General features: G+C 46.7%; 1 protein-coding gene across 1 annotated transcript in view; it reads left to right on the top strand.

The window, feature by feature from the left end:
- Positions 1 to 23,628, top strand: part of PLXNA4 (plexin A4) — a 502,367-nt gene that overhangs the window by 409,864 nt on the left and 68,875 nt on the right. Inside the window, exons 11-14 of the mRNA XM_054292393.1 lie at positions 9,102 to 9,198; positions 13,296 to 13,486; positions 17,817 to 17,968; positions 18,576 to 18,693. Coding sequence (XP_054148368.1) covers positions 9,102 to 9,198; positions 13,296 to 13,486; positions 17,817 to 17,968; positions 18,576 to 18,693 — 558 coding nt within the window. The remainder of the gene's footprint in view (positions 1 to 9,101; positions 9,199 to 13,295; positions 13,487 to 17,816; positions 17,969 to 18,575; positions 18,694 to 23,628) is intronic.

The following is a 23,628-nucleotide window of genomic DNA, read 5'->3' as shown; positions in this document are numbered from 1 at the left end:
TCACAAGGGTCTTAGGATGAGGGAGGAGATAAGGACCTGACTCCATCTTTCAGAAGGCTGATTTATTATTTTATAATATATATTATATTAAAACTATACTAAAAGAATAGAAGAAAGGATTTCATCAGAAGACTAGCTAAGAATAGAAAAAGAAAGAATGATAACAAGGGTTTGTGGCTCAGACTCTCTGTCTGAGCCAGCTTGACTGTGATTGGCCATTAATTGGAAACAACCACATGAGAACAATCACAGATGCACCTGTTGCATTCCACAGCAGCAGATAACCATTGTTTACATTTTGTTCCTGAGGTCTCTCAGCTTCTCAGGAGGAAAAATCCTAAGGAAAGGATTTTCCATAAAAGATGTCTGCGACAGGCAGGGACACCAACACTGCACCAGGTTGCACCAAATGCCATCCAAGGATGGATGGGATCAGGCTGAGTCAAACCTTCCTCCAGCCCTGACATGCCCTCTGAGCAGCCTGTCTGTCCCTGCCCACCTCCAGCTCCCCACCTGAAGGGCAGGACCTGTGACTCTCCTTGCAAGGAACCTGTGTGAGTCACGACAGTGCTGTCACCACAGCAATGTCACTTTTGGGGACAAACCCAGTCAGCACCCAATGCAATGGAGGCCCCTGCTTCTCCAGAGGTTTATCCATGTCTCCAGGATATGCATTGAGTCATCTCCTTTGCTGCTGCTGCGAGATGATTTATTAGTCAAAGAGCTAATTACAGGCTTTAGCCACTCCACGCTGGGCAGTGCTTGTCACAACACATTCTGCTGCATTAAGCAGGGCTGAGGACTGCAGGCAGTTCACACATTTTACATCTGTTGCAAACAAGCAACTTCCACACCGATGTTCCTTTATTTGTTCCTTTGTCTCCCTCCCTCCCTCCCATCTCTCCCTGATTTCCATTACTGGTTAATGACCTGTGAGCATTCAGGTTTCAGGTTAGAAATGGACAGACTGGGAAGTTCAGGAGGGATGCACATTTTCTTTAGAGTGTTATTTTTTAAATGGTGGAAGCTAAGGGGGAATTGCATGGTGGTGGGCAGAGATTATATCTGTCCAAAGAGCCTTAGCAGGCAAGACAGACCTTTAATGACTCTTTAGAGTCAGGAATTCTCTGGCACACTTAGGTATTCCAATGAATTATCTCATTTAAGGATTATTTAAGCATAGTTGGGCTGAGCAGGAAAGTAACTCCAGCCAGCCTCAGCATTCCACTGTGCAGAACCCACTAAAAGAGTGGTTTTGACAGGCAATGGTGATTATTCCCACACTACCTGCATGCTCCAAGAACTTGCCAGTGCCTGGGACTGGAGAAGTGGGGTTTGATGAGTCCCCCGGTGGATTTGCTCATAGGATGTCTGAGTGCTGTGACTGCACCATTTTGACTTTAATGTGTGTTTTCCTAAGCCAGAGCTGCAGAGGGTGGTAGGGCTGAGCCTCAGGCTGGTGCCAAGGCACTGCATGGCCTCACTTTCTTAGTGCTGTCTGCAGGATGCTTGTCCTGTGCTTTTGGTGGCCCAGGTGGATTTAATTCTTCTCCAGGGAGAGAAGCTCATTTGGGAATAAAACCAACTCTTTTCTATCCTGTTTCTGCCTCTTCTCTCCCTCTGCCCTCCCCTTTTCCTCTCCCTTGCTTTCCTCCTTTTTCCCTCTTTTTGCTTCCCTTGTCTTTTCTTTCCTCCCCTTTCCTTCTCTTGTCTTTCCTTTCCACCCCTTTTCTTCCCCTTCCTTTTGAAGGAGCTTTGACTCTCTGATTTGAGGTCTTTCTTCTTTTCTTCTTTCCTTTTTTTTCCCCTGAGAAATGTTATTTCATTGTTGCTTGGAATTTGCCAGACACTGAGAGAAAGAGATGTGGAAGGGAGAGGCAGACAAAAGAAAGCAGCATTCAGAGAGATACAAAAAGGCAGCAGAGAAGCCCTGGCTGGTGGAGCAGGTGGCAGAGGACACAGACAATAGGGAAGGAGTGCTGGAGATCTGTCTCCATCATGATTATTTCCTTCCCTGCCAGAATTAGCATTCAGGCAGGAGCCACTGCAGCACAATGAGCCTCTGCTCCGGGGGTCACCTGGCTTTGGAGAGAGCTGTCTGAGCCTGTTTGCAAATCCAACCAACCCCCTCTGACAGAGCTGTTTTACTCAGCACAGTTGCTGGAGGAGGCACTGAAGGTAGCACCTGCATTGCAGGCTTGGAGGAGGTCCAGGGGAGGGTGGGAGGATGTGCTGTGATGTCCCTGAAGGGATGCTGTCCTGCCAGCAGATCCCTCTGTTGGTGCTGCATGCTAGACTAAGCAGTCAGTCCTGCCTTGTTCTCCAAGATCTGCCCCCTCCCATCTCATACGAGGCACCCAGGAGCTCAAATTTGTCTCTGACAGAAAAAAATTCTGCAAAACTCAGGATTTTTCCTATTTTCACATGGGATAGAATCAGGGAAAGAGCCTTAACTTCTGCTTTGCATTTCCTCTTCCCTCAGGATTTATACCAGGAGTCAGAGCCAGCTTAAGCACCTTTTCTAAGTGGCTCCAAGTCCAGTGAAAGATGCTCTCAGGACACCCAGGTGTGAGCAGCCTGTCTGTCACTAATGCCACATCCAGCACTGATGACCCCTGGGTGCTCAGCCCTGTCAGGAGGCAGATCTGCCTCTCCCCCTGTCTTTCCCAGAGATATTTCATTTGATAACAGCAATAAGTCTCTGCAGGCAGCACCATTCGGGACAATTATTGTTCTTGTCAAGTGGTTTGAGACTCTCAGCTCTGGGCTTTGTCCTCTGTCACACCACCCAAGGCACACAATTACCACTCACAGGGACCCTTCCTGCCATCCCTTATTGCGCTGGTGATAGCTCTGCCAACAGCCTGGACGTGGAGGGATGGGAGGGGATGAAAAGCAGGGGAGCTAAGGAGACGCAGAAATAAGGAAGTAAAAATGTCAGCAGGAAGGGCTGAAATTGCTGGATGTATCAGGGCAGAGTGCAATCTTCCCAGTGGGAAGCAATGGGAGCCCCAGCACTTCAATCAGCCCAAAATGATCGAGGAAGAGGGAATGGGGAGGGCTGACCCACCTGAGCATGCCATGATCAGGGCCATTACCTGCTCCAGGGGCTGATCCCTCATCCTTGCTTGGTTCCTGGCCTTGGCACACCCTGGTTCCCACCAGCAAAATCCCTGCTGATGGTTTTGTCCTGAATCCTTCGCACCTCTGCCTGCTGTGAGACCCGAGGTGGTGCAGCTCAAAGTGCTGTGTGGCTCAGGGACAGGAGAGAAGTCAGCTCTATTTGTCACATCATCGCACTCCTGCAAGAGATCTCGGTGGCATTTGACTCCGTGGTGTGGCTCACAGTGAAGGGAGTGATAAAAAAATAAAAAATTCCAATAGAAAGCAAAGCTGAGAAAAAAAATGAGCTATTCATAGAAGTCATGGGAAAACAGAGTTGTGGGTTGTGACCGTGTTCACAGGGGTTTTCAGATTGGGGAAGAGACGAGGATCTGACTCCATGTTTCAGAAGGCTGATTTATTATTTTATGATATATATTATATTAAAACTATACTAAAAGAGTAGAATAAAAGGTTTCATCAGAAGGCTAGCTAAGAATAGAATAGGAAAGAATGATAACAAAGGCTTGTGGTTCGGACAGAGAAACCGAGCCAGCTGACTGTGATTGGCCATTAATTACAAACATCCAACATGAGACCAATCCCAGATGCACCTGTTGCATTCTACAGCAGCAGATAATCATTGTTTACATTTTGTTCCTGAGGCTTCTCAGCTTCTCAGGAGGAAAAATTCTAAGGAAAGGATTTTCCATAAAAGATGCCTGCAGCAGTGGGTGGCTAAAAGACAAGCACAGGGCTGCGAGTTGTAGAATCAGGGAATGGTTTGGGTTGGAAGGGATCTTAAATCTCATCTAGTTCCAAACCTCCCACTGGCAATGTCACCCTTGTGCATCCACTTCTCTAATTGTTATTTATCTATATTTAAATGAAAGAGAAACCCCAATAATCACGTGGACTCTATTTGTGGGTGATATCCAGATACAAAATTTCAGTCCCAGCTCTGGGAAGCAAAGGATCCAATGAAATAGAATGACAGTGAGCAAGAAGTTTTCTGGATCCAAGGGAACAGAATGACAGTGAACAAGAAGTTTTCTGCCTTTTTATGGCTGGAAAATTGATGCAAGGAAGATTAAATGGTTTCCACAGGATCAGCCCTGGGGTTGATGGCAGAACCAGGTACAGGAATCAATCCCTGGATTTGAGCTCTAATCACAAAACTGGTGTCAGAGAAAACAGACCAACACTAAAATTCTGCTAAAATTCTGCAGAAGTTTCCCCACTATTGGACATGTTTGAGGCACAAGGGGGGATTTACCATGAAACCACTCTGGATTTATCACCCTGAGTGTGCTCAAGCCAAGTTACAAAAGGGCAGAATGCTGCAAGTGGTCAGGCATGGATATGGATTTGCAGAAACTGCAGGAGCGTCTGATGCTATTGGAGAGTTTAAAAAGCAAAGAAAGGATACTTGTGAGTTCTAAACGTTGCTCCTCTGAAGTGCAACAGCTCCTTCTAGTAGATTTTTGCCATTTCCTGAAGAGAGCCAGTCTGTGTTCCAGGCAGCACAGACTTTCCTTCTTGGGAATTGCCCACAATTTCCCGCTTTGATGAGATTATTGTGATTAGAATCCAGACTGGTCAGACTTAGGGATCAGATTTACATATTCTGGGGTGCTTTGCCTGTGTTGGAGGCAGCTGTGCCAGGAAAGGTGGAGACACAAGCCCTGACGGCATGAGCATTGCTCAGGAGTGTCCGGGAAGCTCCGCTCTCCTGGAGATCGATGCTCCAGCCCTTTATTCTCCCCTGAAACACATTCCCATCTTATTGTCACGGCTGAGCAAGTCCTCTTCAAAGACTCCTGTTGAGCTCAGTGGGCTTTGAAGAGGGGTCACAATGAGTGAGCAGCTCCTGTGGTCTGAGGAGGACGGAGCATTTCCTCGTGGTTCCTTTGCAAATTGCTCTGTTCCACTGCCCTGCAGCCCACACAGCGTCAGATGGGCTCAGGCAGGGCCAGTGTGAGCATCCTCATCCCAGCTGGCTTCATCCTCACAGTTCTGCCATGGGATTCATCCCCTCACACCCCTTTCCAGCTCTGGATTGAGCCTGATGAGTTAAAAAATCTAATATGTCTAAAACTCACCTCCAAGGACAGGTAAAAGGAAAAGGACTTCTTGGAGTCACTTGTTTCTTTAAGTGAGCCTGTGGTATTTGTTTTTTGTTAATTAAAAAAAAAAAAAAACAACAAAACAACCCCCCTGTGCTGTTATCAGTGACAGCTGAGATCTACTTTTCTGAGCTTTTATTAGGGGAAATCTTTTCTCTGTTAGTGACATGTGGTAAATAACTTTTTTTAAAATTATTATTATACTGCTGTTATTGACTGTGGAATTTCTAGCAGGTGAATATTAAGGAAATGTGCTTGGTTGGGGGATTGACTCTGCAGGTGGATTCTTGTGTTTTGTCAGTGGTAGCCCATTTTCATGAAGTCCCTGGAAGACTTGCTTACATTCTCTAAGTGCCTTGGCAGACTCACTTCTGAGGTGCAAAGCACATACAATACTGAACATTTCTGGAAACAGAAAATATGTGCTAACACCCAGACACTTACTGAAACTTGTTTCAAAAATATATATCTATGCTTACACTAGGGAAAAAAGAAAAGCCATAACTTGCTGAAATCAATGATCTCCATCTTTTAATACAAATACTTGTCTTATTTTTTTAGAGATGAATATAGAATTTTTCAAAACTAGATTGCTTCTTACGAAGAAAAGCAAAGTTCTCTCTAAAGCAAAACAGTGAAGGTGGTGTCAAAATTACAGAGCATTTCCTTGTGGTTCCTTTGCAAATTGCCAGTGTGAGCATCCTCATCCCAGCTGGCTTCATCCCCACAGTTCTGCCATGGGATTCATCCCCTCACACCCCTTTCCAGGTCTGGATTGAGCCTGATGGGTTAAAAAGTCTAATATGTGTTTGCCCCTGGTGCTGCAGACAGATGAGGTCTAAAATCCCAGCTGAGCTCCTGCTGTGGGGTCTTCCATGGGAAGAAAGGCTCCAGGAGATTCCACCTGCCTGTCTCTACCTAGACTCTGCTTCCAGCTCAATCCCAAAACACACACAAGGCTCTGGGAGACCCTTTCTAAGACTCATTTTCTGACTTCAGGATGACCAGTTATTCTGAATATATCTCATTTTCCATTCCCAATCAGTGTTTTCAAAGTGCTGTGCAAAGCAGCTGTTCCTGAGTGGCAGAAGTTTAATTATTCACCACTCTTCAGGCACTCTCCTTCCCATTCCTGTCTCTCCATCCTTGCATCCAGTGGTGTGAGTCCAGACAGCTCAGCATCATCTTGGATCTTGCTGGCAGTGACACCCAAAATTGTCCTAAAAATGCAAATCCTGAATGATGGCATGTCTACTACAAAGGGCCTGGCTCACCTGGGCTGCTCTTTACCTCCATGGAAACCACAAATACCCATCAATTCCCCACAACTGGATCATAATCACAGCATTTTGCAGATTAATGGCTAATTGTGTTTAGTCTGTGCAAAGAGGAATTACTGAGCAAGCAGCTCCCACTCTGCTGTAATGGACAGAAATCACCAGTTACCATTTACTCCCCAATTATAGAGCAATTAATGGATCCAGGAAAACCTACCTGCAATGCTCAGAGCTTTGGCATCTCTGTGGATAAGCACAACAGGAGTTTAAGGGATGGGGGACTCTTAGTGACTTTTTTGGCCCAGCCAAACCAGCTTGCTGAGTTATATCTAGTTGGAAGAATATTTTTCTTGCAAAGTGGGATTTTGTCCTGCTGTAGATCCCAGTGCAGTGGGAGATCCCTGCTCTTAAAATTCTGCAGAAGTTTCCCCATTATTGGAAATATTTGAGGTACAAGGGGGGATATACCATGAAACCACTCTGGATTTATCATCCTGAGTGTGCTCAAGCCAAATCACCAAAGGGCAGGATGCTGCAAGTGCTCAGGCATGGATATGGATTTGCACAAACTGCAGGAGCATCTGATGCTACTGGAGAGGGTAAATCCTATTGTGCACTGTGCTCAGCAATAGCAGCAGACACAAAATGTTTCTCCCCTTCTTTCTTGCTCCCTTCTGTCCTTTCATCAACCATCTCCTCTCCCACCATGAGGTTTTGGCCTTTTGGTGAGGTGTTGGGTGGAAGCTGCTGATGGAGGTGGGCAGTGGGGTGAGCCCTGGGTGAACTGGCTTGAGATAAATCAAAATCTAGGTGGAAAAAAGGCTCTCAGCACCACGTGGAGAGGGCCTCCAGAGAGCAGCTTCCATTTCCCTCCTTGGGTCACCTCTGTGTGCCTTGACTGCCCCTGACAAGTGTTTGTTTAATTCTGTCCAACTCTCTCAGAAGTTTTTTTGCAGCTTTTTAAGACATATTTGCTGGAAACTGGATACTCCTTGCTCCAGCTGAAGCTTTTCTGGATCCAAGTAGGGAAAAGTGATTGCCTCCAGGGGTTTACACATGTAACAAGCTCTATCTGCTCCATCCCCAAAGGAGAATTGTTTGGGTTTTGGCAGCAAAATGGCATTGTTGATTTACAGTCTGTTCATGATCCCCAGCAGTCCCCAGACCCTCTCCTGCAGCACTGCCCAGCCACTCCAATTTCAGAGCAGTTTGCATCAATTCCTCCTACTGAAAAAAATCGTCCCTATTTGCCAGCACTGAATTTCATTTGGTTGATTTTGGCCCAGTTCTACAATTTGTCAAGTTTGTTTTGAATTCTTAACCCTGGTGTTGAAGGTTCTTACAGCCCCTCCAGAACAGTCATGAAATCATCCAAGTCAGTAGTGAAAATAGTGAGTAATGCCAGACTCAGGACAATATTGCTTTTGAAACATCCTCCCAGCTTGACATGGAATTATCTGATTTTTTTTGTTTAATGGTTTTTTTGCATAAACCTTATGGTGGCCTTTCTTAGGTCATATTTCCCTGGTTTGTTTATGGGGATCTGCTGTAGGATAGTAGCAAACACTCTCCTGAAATCAGGATAAATCACATCTGCTGCCTCCCCTTTATCCACAAAGTCATTAAGCCTTTCAAAAAGGAAATTAGATTGGGTTGACACAATTTGTTCTTGACAAATCTGTGCTGGCTGATTTTTATCACCTTATCATCTCGCAGGTGCTTATAAATTGATTGTTTAATAATTTGATGTACTTTCTTTCTTTCTGGGAAGCCAAGTTAGGCTGACAGGTCTATAATCACACAGTGGCTCCATTTTCCCCCTTTTTCAGAGGATTTCCCTGATTTTGAGACTTTACTCAGCTTCCAAGAGTTCTTCAGGACGTCCTTAATGTAAATAACCTCACCTACCCCCTCAGCACCCATGGGATACCCAGCAGAGGCACAGCTGGATGGAAGACCCCGAATGTGTGATTTACACCTCAAAGTTGCTCCCAGCTTGGAAAAATACTTTTCAAAGCAGTGCTCAATGCCCAAAAAATGGATTTCAAAGTTAAGGCCCATCACGTGCAAACCCACTTACATCATGGAATATTTTTCTGACTGATAGGCCAAGAGGGAGTGGCTCTAAGTTGAAGAAAGGTTCAGATCAGATATTAGGAAGGAATTCTTGGCTGTGAGGCTCTGGCTGTCCAGAGCAGCTGTGGCTGCCCTTGGCAGTGTCCAAGGCCAGGCTGGACAGGGCTTGGAGCAACCTGGGATAGTGGAAGATGTCCCTGCCCATGGCAGGGATGGCACTGGATGATCTTTAATGTCCTTTCCATCCCCATTCTGGGATTCTATGAATGTTCATCTAATGGATAAATGGGCTTTTGGGAGGGGCATGGTTGGAGCTCCACAGCTTTGGGAGCATCCCATGGCATTCTGGCAGGTGCTGCTGATTAGGGAGGTGAGTGACAGCTCCATTTCTCTTGTTCTCCATGCTCAGCACCACCTCTTGCCTCATCCCATCCTCTCCCCACCTCCTCTCTAAGTCTGGCTTTGGGTTTTATTTTTTTTTTTTTTTTGGTTTGTTTTGTTTTTCCTCTCCCACTTCTAGTACTCGTACGAAGGGATGGAGATTAACAGCCTGCCAGTGGAGCTGACAGTCGTGTGGAACGGGAATTTCAACATTGACAACCCAGCACAGAACAAAGGTAAAGAGTTATTTCAACTTGTCCTTGGAAGCAGTAACCTTAGCAACGGGCCCTCGCTCCCTACACTTAACAAAGCCGCCACCGTCTCCCCGTGCTGGCTGCCGCACACTTGTTCTCTGCACTCTGCAAATTACCAATTTCTGAGTGCTTTGTGTGCCTCCCCCCAGCCCTCCAGTTCTCTCATTCCACCTGAGAAACGTGGCTCTCCCTCCCACTTGTGTTGCTCCCCCTCTCCCTTCACCATCCCTGCTTCTTCCCGCATCCTCGTGTCTGCTTTTCACGCCCCTCCCTCTCCAGTTTTTTTTTTTTTTCTCCCCCTCTTTATTTCTCCTGCAGTGATGCTCTTCAAGTTAACATGCCAGGAGAACGGGCTCTCTGCTCAGAGGCAATTTAGTAATGAGCAGGGGAAGGCAGGAGGGGAGCAGGAAGGCTGCAGCTCTCCAGTGCGAGAATTCTGAGCAAAATGAAATGATGATGATGATGATAAAAAGGATCTGAAAACCACTTGTGTTTAAGCACCACTGGTAGCACAGGTTTGGTGTGCCCCTCTCAGAGGGGGCTGCACATCCAGCCACAGCCCTGGGTGTTTCTGGAGATGGATGGTTTGTCCACATCTTCTTCTTCCTTCTTGTCTTTCCACCCTGGAACCTTCCCCCCAGGCAACCCCTCCCCTTGGCTGCCCTGCATTTGCAGCTCACACCTGCAGATTCTCCTCTTCTCACATCATCACCTCTCAGAAATGTCTCCCTCCCTCTCTTTACCTTGTCGTGGACACTTCCCACACCTTCTCCCACTCAATCTGTCCCCAGCAGGTTCTGCCATGGTGCTGTCACACAGTTCCACACTATCTTGGTTTGGAAAGACAGGTGTCTGCTAGGGAAGGCAGGAGCATCCCCTGAAATGGAAAATGCAAATCCCCTTCCTCGAAATTGTTATAATTTTGAAATTAAGGGGGGCTCTCAGGCAAAGATATGGGAATAGGAATAACAGTTCTTTATTAGGGAAGAAAATAAAAATGAAATAAACAGTGCAGTAAAATAAAAAAACACTGACAGAATCAGAACACAACCTGACATCCTGTGGGTCAGGGTGTTGGTAGAGTCCAATTGGAATTGTGGCTGCAGCCCTCCTGGTGTCAGGTGTGGTTCTGTTGGAGCAGGGATCCTGTAGAAAGGTGCAGTCTCTTCCTCTGAAGATCGAGTGGAAGAGGCAGCTGCTATTCCTCTGGGAATGCAGGGGGCAAAGGCTGCTGTGCTGTGCCAGGCCCAGATTGGATCCAGGTAGGAATGCTTGGCTCCTCCCCTGGGCGGAGCATCTCCCCATGGGATGCTGGGATTGGATCAGCCCTGCAGGGACACTCAGTGGCCATGGACAGTAGAGATCTCCTGGAGGGAGGGTTGGCTGTGGGAGAGATAAAGAAAAAACTGCCCCATGGACAGAGAGAACTGCCCCAGCTCTGACAGATGGCAAATAGAATATACATTACTTGGCAATCTAGGGCACACACCCACCCTCATGCTGAGGGATGGTGAGAGAGGTTCCACCCAACACCACATCCAACCTGGGCAGCAACACAGAAGGCAACACTTCTCCCCATGGCACAGCCCCATCTGCCCTTTTTCACCTCTGAACGGCAGAGATCTGGCACCAAAACCCGAAAATTGTGGCTTTTTTGAGGGTTAAATCCACTCAGCAAACACAACAGGCTGGAGATTCCTGCCCAGCCCTGGCGCTCAGGCACAGCCTGTGCTCAAAGTCCACCCTGCCTCTGCTCTGAAGTTGTCTCCTTCTCTCCAAGCTATGTTTCAGGACACTGCTGATTTCCATGGCCCAAAGAGTGCCAAGGACTGGGAGAACCTTTAACAGTGTGGCTTGGAGGTCAGAATTTGGATGCTTTCTCCAGTCCTGCTTAGTTTTCTGCTGCCATAAAATGAGCACCCCAACACAAGGTGATCCACACCAAAATGTAAATCCTTTTCTTGGTCTGCGTTGAGCTATCCTAGGTGATGTGGGAGTGAAATAAATCTCATAATCATGATGACAATATTTTATGACTGTTTGTGCCAGTAACATGAAACAGACCAGGGGATGAACTCAAGAGTTATCTCCAGCACCTTCTTGGGTTATTCCAAGCCAAAATGTTGCAAATAATGACTAGGAAAAAATCTGGGAAGCAGCACTGGCTGGTGGCTCTCCCAGATGAGTAATTTGGATATTATCATCATGTTTTTTGGTCAGGAGGAGAGTTTAGGCATGTGCCCATAGAGATACCACACGGAAGCAGTGCCACACAGAGGTGACCAAGATGCCACTGCTTTCACATCCAGCATCACCATGGGCTGGGCTGGGAGATTCAAATGCCAAACTGACCCAAACCTGCTAAATTATCTACAGAAATATCCACTGGTAGCAGCTCAAGCAGAACAACTCAGCAAATTTGAGGAAATCCCAAAAAAAAACTAAGGAAAGAAGTATATTCCATGAGGTCTGGAAAACACTGTATTTGACAGATGTTTTTCAGGCTTTTTGGGGTACTTTTAGGTGCTGTTCTTGCACACAGCCTGCAGAAGTAAAGAGTTTGTGAGATTTTCTTGCATTGGCCAATACTTGCTGACATTAAGGGGGAAGGTATGGAGAGACAGAGCCTTTCAGCAAAAATATTTCCAAAGCCTTTGAGCTCTGGGATTGTGTATAAAGATAAAAACCACTTTAGTCACCCACAGACACAGCAAAACACAAGCACAGAGGGAAAATTTCCCAACATGCCCACAAATGAAGGAAAGAAAAAAGTCTGAGAGCCTTGGTCCTGTCACCTTCATCTTCCAGGAGGAGAATCCTGCTATCAGTCTCCTGTGCAAGACAGGCCTCCATTTCTACATCTGTAAAATAAGGATAAATAATATGATCTCATTTTGTAGGAGGACTTCAATATTTTTAGGTTTTATTAGAAAAACCTCAGAGTGCTTCTAATCACTTAACAGCTCAAAATGGAGCTAAGCATTAATCACTGCTGTCTGTATTAGAGTGGAATCAACTCTGCTTCAAAGTGGGAAGCAGACTGAATTTCTGGAGCAGAAGAAAGGGTAAAGGCTGGTTGTAGATCTGTGGAATCAGCCTAATAATGAACCACTGTGTATTCACTGTTACCTTTTGGGATTTCTGTCAAGTGGGAAACCTGAGTGGCATCACCTTAACCCAAAATCCTGGGGAGTTTCACACCCAAGTTTAAGTTGTGGGTTGGCCTGTGTCACTATAGGACATGAAAGAACACAAGCTCACACCTCTGTTCTCAAGAAAAATGGAAATTTATTTTCTGACTTTAACATCTATAGTTTTCCAAAAGTGACAGCAGAGTGGAGGGTGACAATGCCACCTCTCCAATGACACTGGTCAAACTAACAGTCTATCAACTTTCTCCTCCTCCATAAAGGAATGCAAAACAATGAGTTATTTACACAAAGTGTGTGAGAAAGTTCGCTACAAGAATGTCAACATCAGAAGGCTTAGAAAATCTTAAAAAACCAGAGTGACAGGCCAGGTCTAGAAAATTCCTTTAGGATGAAGTGCTGAGTCTGAGGCTGGTTGTTGGTGACACTTTATGGCATTCAGTCCGTGAGAAAGGAAGGGACTGAGGCCAAATCACTGCCCAGGCATCATTTACTCCAACTTCTTGCTTGTAGCCCCTCACCTTACCTTCTGCTCCCATACCTCTTCCTCTCCATACCTCTTCCTCTTTCATACCTGTTCCTCTTCATACCTCTTCCTCTCCCATACCTCTATCTCTCCCATACCTCTTCCTCTCCCATACCTCTATCTCTCCCATACCTCTTCCTCTCCCATACCTTTTCCTCTCCCATACCTCATCCCTCCTGCTCTCAGTTTCCAAAACCACCATTGATGAAGAATGAACTAACGAACTTTATTTCAAGGAGGATGTCCATGTTTTTCGCCCCATTACTCACCTCCCTGGAGAGTTGCTGTCGTACCTCTGGCACGAGCAGCCCAGAACACTTTCCCCTCTTTCTCCCACTGCCATCCCGCCCACCCCTGAGCTGCCTGCCTCTCTCAGGCCCTGTGTGTGTTTGCTGTCCCTGCAGTTCACCTGTACAAGTGCGGGGCCATGCGGGACAGCTGCGGACTCTGCCTGAAAGCCGACCCCGACTTCGAGTGCGGCTGGTGCCAGGGGCAGAACCAGTGCACGCTGAAGCAGCACTGCCCAGCCCAGGACAGCCAGTGGCTGGAGCTCTCCAGCACCAAGGGCAAGTGCACCAACCCCAAGATCACGGATGTAAGTCGTGGATCTGCCAGAAGCTGGGGGATTCCCTTTCCTTGGTTTGTTTTCTTGGTTTGGGCTTGGGTTGGGGATGGGGAGGTCAGGAGTGAGTTCTGATAGGTCAGGAAAAGCCTCAGGCATTCTGGGAGTGTGAGGCCATGGTGGCTTCAAAGGCAGGAACAGAATTTTTACAATTTTTTTTTTCAACCCAGGGGTGACATTGGGTGTTGGAATCCTGGTTACTGAGAATTTCAGACTTTGTGCTGCCAGGCACTGACCCCCGAGAGAACACTGCATTGACCTGAGGCCTGAAGAAGCTTCCAGAATGGAATGATGGAACTGGGATTGTGGGTGTGGAGTACTGAATGTGTTTGAATAGAACTGTGTAATATCACAGGGTGGAAAACTTAGAGTTTAAGGGTTTAGAACATAGTAATATCTATAAAGTAAGATGGAAGTTTTAGGGTGGAGGCTGGTCCTTCTTCATCTTCTTCTTCTCTTTCTTCTCCTTATTCTTCACCTTCTTCTCCATGGGTTTGGTTGGTTTTGTGTAATTGGATAAAAAGGTCCACATTACAGGACATGGGTGGTTAGTAATTGAGTTAAAAGTGAAAATAATTCGGGTGTCACTTCTTAATTGGACAGTTTATCCTTAAAAGGCCTTGTAGACAGAAAGATGGGGCTCCATTTTTAGCTTGTTGGAGTTATCTATTGATCATGTTGGCTGGGCCAAAGGAAAAGCTGGAGGAAAGGTTCAAAAAGGAAATAAGAGAATAGGAAGACCATAAGACAAGGAGCAGAATAAGGGAGAGAAGGCAGGGAAGGCAAGTCAGGCCTGAAATCTAAAGGGAATTTTTTTCTGCTGTCTTAGGAAGCCTTTGCCATAATGCCAGGCACATTTTCAGGGTCACAGGACAGATTTGAGCCTTGAAAATGGGGGCTCCATCCCTTCCAGTTGCCTCCTGCCTTGGGCACCTCTCAGTCACCAGGCCTTACTCAACATGAGCACCCTTTCAGTGTGGCAGGGCCTGATTTACAAATGGGAAAAGTCAGGAGGGAAACGAAACAGGGAAAACATGGGGAAATGCAAAAGAGGAAAATCCAGCCTCCACAGTGGTGCTTTAATAGGAATAGTTAGGTGGGTTATTTTCCTAGAAAGCAAGAAAAGCTTTTTAAAGTTGTATTTGATTCAGATTCAAAAAGTGTGGGTGTTATGGAGGAGCCCTAAACCAATATCTGTGCTTGAACATTTGAGGAGAGCAAAGGCTGGGTTGAATCTGTTTTTCCTAGATGTTACTGAAAATAACCCCTTTTCCTGTGTTTTGAGCCATCTCCCTGTCATTCACCAGCTTTCAAAGCTCTCTCTCAGTTGAACTGTTGGAGTTCAGTTTATTCTGATGTTTATGGCTCATTCTGGTGTTTCCAAGGTGAAGGTCTCTACTTTACTTGGATTTATCTCAGACTGGTAATTCTGACCCCACCTGAACCACCTGAAGCTGTGAAATCAAACCCAGGCAGCCAGAAAGCACAGCTAAATTCAACTGAAAATTCAGCTTTGAGGTCTTGAAAATCACTTGGAGCTGGGGGAAACATTTAAAAATATTTTCAGATTCTCAGACCCTGTGAAACAATGATAGAATTTGGTATAGGGGCAGCTGATGGAGGATCAATTAGAGAAGAAATCCAAAACACAAGGACCTGGGTGTGCAGAAGGTTCACCCACATTTCCCTGCCATGCTTTAACCCTAATCCTTCATCTCCAGCCTCATTTTGCAAAGCAAACCCCTCATTCTCCACCCTACAGTTCCCGAGTGCTTCAAATTCTGCTGGCATTTCCTCCAACAGCTCTCTGAGCTCAAACAGATCATTGCAACACTCACTCATGAAATATTCCAGCTGCCTGCTGCAATCCTTAAGTAGCTCTTGGAAGGCCTTTTTTCTGAGCCATTAGCATGGAAGTAATCTCAAGTGACTGGATATATATTGCAGCTAATGGTAGGTCTGGAGCTGTGGGATGGGAGCATCCAGAGCCTGGAGAGGAGCCAGGGCTGGGTCTCTGCAGGGAAGAACACGTGTACTCACACTTGTAGGGGCACTCACACCCCCTGCAGCACTGATCCCCCCATTTCTGTACCAGCCCTGGCATTTACAGAGCCACACAGGGAAATTAAGGGACTCAGAGACTCGCTGAGCTACAAAAACCTCCTTTAGGAGTGACAAGAAGCAGTTGATGTGAGCAGAGACTGGAAATTGAGATGCAGCTCTGGGGCTTCCAGAGAAGCTGAGGCTTCCTGGCAGCTTTTGTTTCCCTGCCTGGGTTTTCCTCTCCAAATCTGACAGGTCTCGTGCCACATTTTCCACCTGTGATAGAACAGGCTCCTCCTCTCCTGCTGTGAAAACAACCTGGCTTCCTGTTGATGCTTTTTGAGTCATAGCAAGAATTTTTTTAAATCTTGTGTTTTAGACAGCTTTCCCTTTCCCTTTCCCTTTCCCTTTCCCTCTCCTTTTCCCCTTTCCCTTTCCCCTTTTTCCCTTTCCCCTTTCCCTTTCCCTTTCCCTTTCCCTTTCCCTTTCCCCTTTCCCTCTCGCTTTCCCTTTTCCCTTTCCTCTTTCCCTTTCTTTTTTCTTTCCTGTCAAACCACTACAAACACCTCCTGGTTCCCTTTAGAGTCAGAGATAACTCACACTCACTGAGGAGTTGGTTCACAACACCTAAAATTAATATCCTAAAGTTAATATCCTAAAATTAAATATCTCCTAGAGGCGCCTGGCTCTCCCTCCTTCTATTAAAGGTTGGACCTTCTAAAATTCACCCTTTGGGTGGGCATCACACCAACCCTGGTGCCAGGCTGGGTGCTGGGAGCAGCAGGGCATGGCTGCCAGCCCCGGATTCCCACCTGGCAGAGCCAGGGGCAGGTGGGAATGGCCCTGAGACAGGGAATTCCCCTTTGCTCCCTGCAGGGAGAGCTGTGCCAGCCCTGGCAGATGGCAGCCATGGCATCCTGAGCAGGCAGCAGGGAAGTGTTTGAACCCTTCTCAAGAGGGCAGTGGCATGGCAAAGTGGGCATGGTGAGGAGTTGGAAGGGCAGGATGGAGATAATTAAGGGCCAGCCCTGTGATTCTGGTGTTGTTCCAATGCTCAGGAGACAGTTCCAGTGCTGATTCCAGCCTGGCTCTGGACAAGGGGGATGGAGCAAGGCCCTGTGAGGGTCTGATGCAGGGCCAGGCTGGCATGCAAACACCATCCCAGCAGCCCCCAGGCTGGTTGGGATGGTTGGTCCTCTCATGCTCAGACCCAGAGGCTCCACAAATAATCTGTCCATGCTCCCTGCATGCCCTTCCAATGGCTCCAGCTCTACCAGGAGGGAAACTGGAGCTCTTTCAGGAGGAGGTGTTGGCACAGAGCAGCTGCTGCTGCTGTCTCAGTCACCATCCAACTCCTCCACACCTAACCCAACACCCTGTTCCTGCTGTGGCTTGGCCGGTTTTTTTCCAGGTGGACATTTTCAGCTGAATTTCTGCTGCATGACCATTCCCTCCATGTGCTGTGGGCTGGGAATTTTGGATTTCCAGTGACTGGCACAACCCTTTATGTCCTTGTCTTGTCCTTACTCCCATTTCTCTCCACCGTGTGCCTCTGCTGCCTTTCCATGGCTTACATCTACAAAGTGCAGAGCTCAGCTGCAGCTCCATAGATCCCCACAAAAAAAATCTTAAACTCATCTCTGGATGTTTTGCAAGTAGTTAAAAGAGAGTAAATGAGGTCTGAGGCAGAATTTTGCATACTCTGTGTATCTGAAGTACGTTTGTTCAGCCTTTATAAGTGTCCCTAGTGATCCCCAAAAGTTGTCTGTTCTTTCACCTAACAGGTTTTGTATTTGTGTTGCCCCCAGATGAAGAGAAGGAATGATGAATCTGACTCCATGTTCTCAGAAGGCTAATTTATTATTTTATGATAATATATTATATTAAAGAATGCTAAACTATACTATACTAAAGAATACAGAAAGGATACTTACAGAAGGCTAAAAAGATAATAATGAAAACTCCTGACTCTCTCCAGAGTCCCAACACAGCTTGGCACTGGTGGCCAAAGAGTAAAAACAATTTACAGAAACCAATGAAACAATCACCTGTGGGTAGACAATCTCCAAACACATTCCACATGAGCAAAACACAGGAGAAGCAAATGAGATAATAATTGTTTTCCTTTCCTCTGAGGCTTCTCAGCTTCCCAGGAGAAGAAATCCTGGGTGAAGGGATTTTTCCAGAAAATGTGAATGCCACGGACAGGATTCTGGTGCCTGCTTTGATTGTTCTCCTTTCTTTTGGCTTGTTTCCCCAGATCAACCCCGTGACGGGCCCTCGTGAGGGAGGCACCAGAGTGACCATCCGTGGGGAGAACCTGGGGCTGGAATTCCGGGATATCGCCTCCCACGTCAAAGTGGCCGGCGTGGAGTGCAAGCCCCTGGTGGAAGGGTACATCCCAGCAGAGCAGTAAGTGGGGTGTGTGGCACAGCAAAGGCCACAGCACACCTAATAACATTCCTACTTTTAGTGCCTTCCAAGGGATCCATTCCAGCCTGGGAATTCAGGGATGGAGGAGGCCATTCCTCATGTACAGCTCAGGATATTCCATTTATTTAATAATCCAGTTATTACTATGTTTAGATTGCATACATAGGTGATCCTCATGGCAAATGCCCGTATGTTATCCTGCTTTTCACCAAGCAGTCACCCCAAAGTGTTCAATCCCAGTTTGGAAGGCAGCAATCCTGAAAATCCTCTTGCTAAATGCAGGAGTGATCATTAAACCTTAGAGCTGCCTCCAACACGCCAGGCTGGAGCTGAGAGGGATGGAGCTAGACTTCAGCCTAACATTTCTCTGTGTATTTAAGTGGATTTACACCACCTCAGCACTTGTCTCAGCCAGAAGCCACCACTTTCTAAAGAATAACTTCATCCACAATTTTGGTTCTGGATGGGACAGAAAAGGGTGGATTAATCATCAGTCCATCCCCCAGCACTGAGGGCTCTTAGCTGCAACTCCATCTTACCAGAACCTCTCCTCAAACTCTGCTCCTGGTTGGTGTTTTCCCCTCAGGATCGTGTGTGAGATGGGGGAGGCCAAGCCCAGCCAGCACGCCGGATTTGTGGAAATCTGCGTGGCCGAGTGCAAGCCAGAGTTCATGGCCAGGTCTTCTCAGCTCTACTACTTCATGGTAAGTTCCTGAAAAAGTTCTCCTTGGCCCTGAACTCCTTGGCCTTGCTCCTCTTGCTCCCTCTGTCCATTGTCCTTCACTACATTGAGCCTCTGAGCTTTCTCTGCCGTTCCAGTGCACCAAATTGTTCATTCCATTTCCTTTCAACATCTTGTTCCCAGCAAAAATAGCTGGTGTAATTAAAGTTTTAACAACCTAATAATAGTCCAGATTATTAGTCCAGTTACAGTTCCATGCAGTCATGGTCCAAATTAATACAGAAAATTCTCATTAATAGTTAAAAGTGCTGTACAGGAAAGAATAAAAAAGAGCTAAAAAAGGGGAAAATTTCCCTAGTATCTTATTTTTTTGGGTATGATGCTCCTGCTACCAACACCCGCTGCTTGGAGCCACCAGTGTTGTCCAGAAGAAATTGGGCGCTGTCACCACTGATTACAACCTCAGGATCTTCAGCAGCATGAGTGTGATGGTCTTGATTGGGTTTCTTTCTCCTCCCTCCTGGATTTCCCCAGGTGTTTATTCATCCCAGGACCACTGGGATCAGGACAGATCCAGCTCAGGCTGCTGGTGAGCTGTAGGATGTGACTGGGGCTCAGTGCTGCTTTTGGATGCTCCATGATGAAACAAGAGACACCTGCAAGCTTCAGCTTCAGTTCAAGTGCAAACACATGTTGTACACTCAACCTGTGCTTTATTCCTCCCTTCTGATGATGTTCCTTGTCCAAGAGACCTGATTATTCCTCTAAGGCCCCTTGCTGGGGACATGCAAGCATTGTCTGGCCTTGATCTGTTCAGATCTGTGCAGGTTTGAGATGAGAGGGTCCCTTTGTTCCCATCAAAAGCTCTCCGCACTTGCAAGAGAATGGGTCTCTTCTGAAATTATTCACATGCCTGAACATTTCTTTATGGTAAAGGGAACTTGTAATGAATGCAAATGTCTTGGATTCCCCCCTCGAGCTACAGAAATTCCTCTGTTCTCTGCATCTCTCGGTGTCACTCAGGTGTTGCGGTGGCAGGGGCACAGAAACACCTTGAGAGAAAGCCCCTACCAGGCAGCCAGAAGGGCTCTTTCCAGGACATTACACTTCAACGTGTCACCTTTTGCTACTCCTGGAATTACTGTCTGCTTTTGATCATCCGTGTCCATCTGTGACAGCTTTTCCCTCCTCTCACTGCCTTCCCGGCTGCCAGGGCGCAAGCACGAAGCCACCGGGGTTTTTCTCTGCTCAGTACCTCCACACCTTTGTGCTAAACGAAAAAAAAACCCAAAATATAGGCACTCTCCAGCCTGCCCATCATATTCCCTCTCCCGTGTCTGCTGCTTTCACAGTGGGAGCTGTGTTTTTTTGGCTTCCTTGGGTTTTTTCTGCCAGGAGGGCAGAGATGCTGTTGCAGGAATCTCAACGCGCCTTGGCATCCTGCAGCGGTGCGTGGCAGCTTGAAGGGAAAGAAGATGTTTGAAAAGCAAGGAAGGGCAGCACCTGGGAGATAAATGTCACTTCTTGACTCATAGCAAATCTTCTGGAAAATTGGTTTTCAAGAGGTTTGAAGGAAAACTTGGTTGGAGTTTGGCCAATTGGTTCAGCCTTTCCCTGTCTTGCAGGAATTCGAAGAGATGATAGTTTGGGCTCAGATGAGTATTTAATTTCAGTGTTTTAAGAAAGAGGTGGCTTAGTTTAGAGATGCCAGAATGGTTCTTCTCCACCTTTCTAACCAGAACTTTTAAATTCAAATAGCTGCTCGTTTGTTTTAAACTTGTCTGTGATCAAAACCTGCAAATTGCATTAGAAAGTACAATAAGCCAAGAGGGAAACAAAGCTGAAATGAAATTTATGATGATCTAAATGAAATATATTTTTTTAATTATTCATTTTCTTGCTGTAATTATTGCCCCAGTCTTTCAATGAAAAAAATGTTACATTTACTGAAGAATATTTATCTTTATTCTGGCTTTAGATGAAAATATTGTGTCTCAGTGCAGGTGTTGTGGGCTGCTCCACATTTCTTCCTGAAATCCTTGTTTTGGAGAGCACTTCCCATCCATCCTTTTCATCTTTTCCCCTCTTACTGCTACTGTGGAACCTCTAGGAAGGAAACTCAGGTGCCCAAGCTATGTTTGAGTCATAGCTTGCTCTTCCTTGTTCCCAGGAGGAATGGAATGGGAACCAAGGTTCTGACAAGCTCCATGGGGAACAGTTCAGACCCACCTCTGATGGTGCTTCTCTGTGGAAAACCTGTGTGCAGGAGATGCTGGAGGAAAAAAAGGATTGGGAAGCTGAGGAAAGTAGATAAAATCCTAAAAAACGCAGAAAATTTCATGTCCTCTTTCCCTCGTTGTCACTCTCCAGCCTATCACAGATCCACAAGACTGTCTTTGCATTTTCCACCACCTTTCACCAGTGAGGAAATGGTGAATAGTTTAGAGTTTTGCTGTGAATGTGCTGTGCAATATTCAGGAATGCCACTGTGAATAATTTAAGGCTGATCACACCTTTGAAAGCTGAGCCACAAACCCATTTGTAAGATTGGCTCCAGGCACAGCTTTGCCAAGGAGCCTTCCTGGTGTGGCTGCGACCTGTGAGGATCCTCAAAATGCCATGGCTGCTTTATCTACCCCAAGGAGAGGGCAGGGAACCCACCCAGGGGTGGGACAAAGCTCTTCTGGGTCTTTAACTCAGATGTTCTCTATGATTTTTGAATCAGATACTGCTACAGTGATGCTGTGTGGGCTTTGGGCACCAGGTTGGCCATTCCCAACCCATTTTCTGCCAGCCATCAACGTCAGTGGGAATTTGTACTGGTGGGGGTGTCCATCATTAAGGGAGCTGCCATAAGAGCTTAAGGTGGTGCCCAAAATATAAATGAGCAGTACTGAAGTGCATCCTTTGCGTTTCCATACTCTTCCTGTGGTTTTTTATCCCATTAAAAGACAATGGTAGAGAATATTCCCAGAAAATCACACTCCAAGCTTGGAGAATGGCTGGAATGCTGCCCAGTGGAAAAGGACCTGTGGCTGGACATGAGGCCAGGTGTGTCCAGGTGGCCAAGAAGCCAATGGGCACCTGGGTTATATCAGGAACAGTGTGGCCATCAGGAGCAGGGCAGTGCTCACCCCACTGTGCTGGCACTGATGAGACGCCACCTCAAATCCTGGATTTTGAGCTCCTCAGGAAAGAGAACAGAGCTGGGGAAGGGTCTGGAGCACCAGGAGGGGCTGAGGGAGCTGGGAAGGGGCTGAGCCTGGAGCAAAGGAGGCTCAGGGAGGACCTTGTGCTTTAGTTGTGGGTTAAAGCCTGGACTTGGCAGATCATAGGGGTCCTTCAAAAACCTCAAAAAATCCATGATTCTAAGTATAAAACCAGCTTCCAAACCATCAGGTGAAAACCAGCCAGGTTTAAACACAGAAAGTGCCCGGCTCTGACAGCAGATCCTTCTACAGAGCTGGTTTTCATGTTCTGCCCTTCCTCCAAGAGCTGCATTTAGAACAGGAGCAAAATGGAAAAATGGAAATCTTGCCGCTGTTTTTCAAAATGATTAAACCAGAGGGGCCTGGGAACAGAGGTGGCTCTGTGTGTGTGAGAGTGGGAGCTGTGGTGTGTGTCAGGTGGTTTTATAAACATGGATTAATGGTCTCCAAAGCTCAATAAGGTGACTGCATGATGTACCTGCTCGCTCAGAGGAGCTGAGAGCTTCAAGCACTTGTGTCATCATTCTTAAAGAGAGGGGGAAAGAAATAATCTTCATTTAAATGCATATAGTAGCTTTTCACTTGGGACTGAATGGAAAGTTTTTCTATTAAAATGCAAATGAAAGAATAAACTGTAACACCAAATTTCTCCCTGAATATTGATGTCTCCTCTCTGCATTGTGGTAACAGGGTGATCTGTGCCTTCAGAGCGCGAGTATTTTATCTTGATTTGGGGAAGAAGGGAGGGTGGCAAGGTAAGAAAAAGAGTTTTGAGATTTGGGGCCTCTAAAGGAATTGTGCCCCTTTTTGATGTATTAACAGAACGCTGTGTTAGGCTGGGAAAAGAGGCTCAGAAAATCAGCAGAAAAAGGGAAAAGGTGATCAAGGGGCAGTGCTGCTCCTGTGGCTGTGGCATTTCAGAGAAGCACCACCACCATGTCTCACTGAAGGACAGCTCAAGGCTGTCTCAACATCCAGGCCAGAAAAGAGAAAGATTTAGGGTTTTATTTAGGGCATTTTGCACCACGGCAGGTCCAGGTTGGACATCAGGAGGAATTTCTTCATGGAAAGGGTTGTTGAACATTGGAATCACACCAGGAGGTGATGGAGTCCCATCCCTAGAGGTGTTCAAAGAATGAGCTCTGTTGTGGTTGTCAGGCTGGCAGTGGGTCACAGGCTGGACTTGGATGACCTTGGAGTGATTCTGGGATCCTGTGTGGGAGAGGCAAGAGCACACTCAGGTGTTCTGCTGAGCTCTCCTCCATCCAAAGGGGAATGGCTTCCCCCTGCCAGAGGGCAGGGTCAGATGGAATATTGGGAAGGAGTTGTTCCCTGTGAGGGTGGGGAGGCCAAAGAAGCTGCGCCTCATCCCTGGCAGTGTCCAGGGCCAGGTTGGACAGGGATTGGAGAACTCTGGGATAGTGGAAGATGCCCCTGCTGGGGTGGGACTGGCTGATCTTTAAGGTCCCTTCCCACCCAAACTATCCTGTGATTCTGAGAATCAATTAAGTTGAGTGATCTTCTCAAAACCAAACAATTTCCATCTGAGTTCCACAGTTTGGAGGTGGAGATTCCCCATTCAGATGCAATCAAACCAGTTCACTGCCTGAGTTATCCTGCAGAGCTGGATAAAAGAGCCCTGGTCTGTGCCAAACAAGCAGTGGGGATGAGAGGTTGTGATCCAAGGTGCTCCAGGCACGGGCCTGTCTTTGTAGGATTATTTCTGAGTGGGTACAAGGGCAGATCTC

The sequence above is a fragment of the Melozone crissalis genome, unplaced genomic scaffold, assembly GCF_028551555.1.
Source record: "Melozone crissalis strain CALT ecotype California unplaced genomic scaffold, PUWL_Pcris_2 ptg000110l_1, whole genome shotgun sequence".
Classification (NCBI taxonomy): domain Eukaryota; kingdom Metazoa; phylum Chordata; class Aves; order Passeriformes; family Passerellidae; genus Melozone; species Melozone crissalis.
This window is presented reverse-complemented; position numbering and strand designations above follow the sequence as displayed.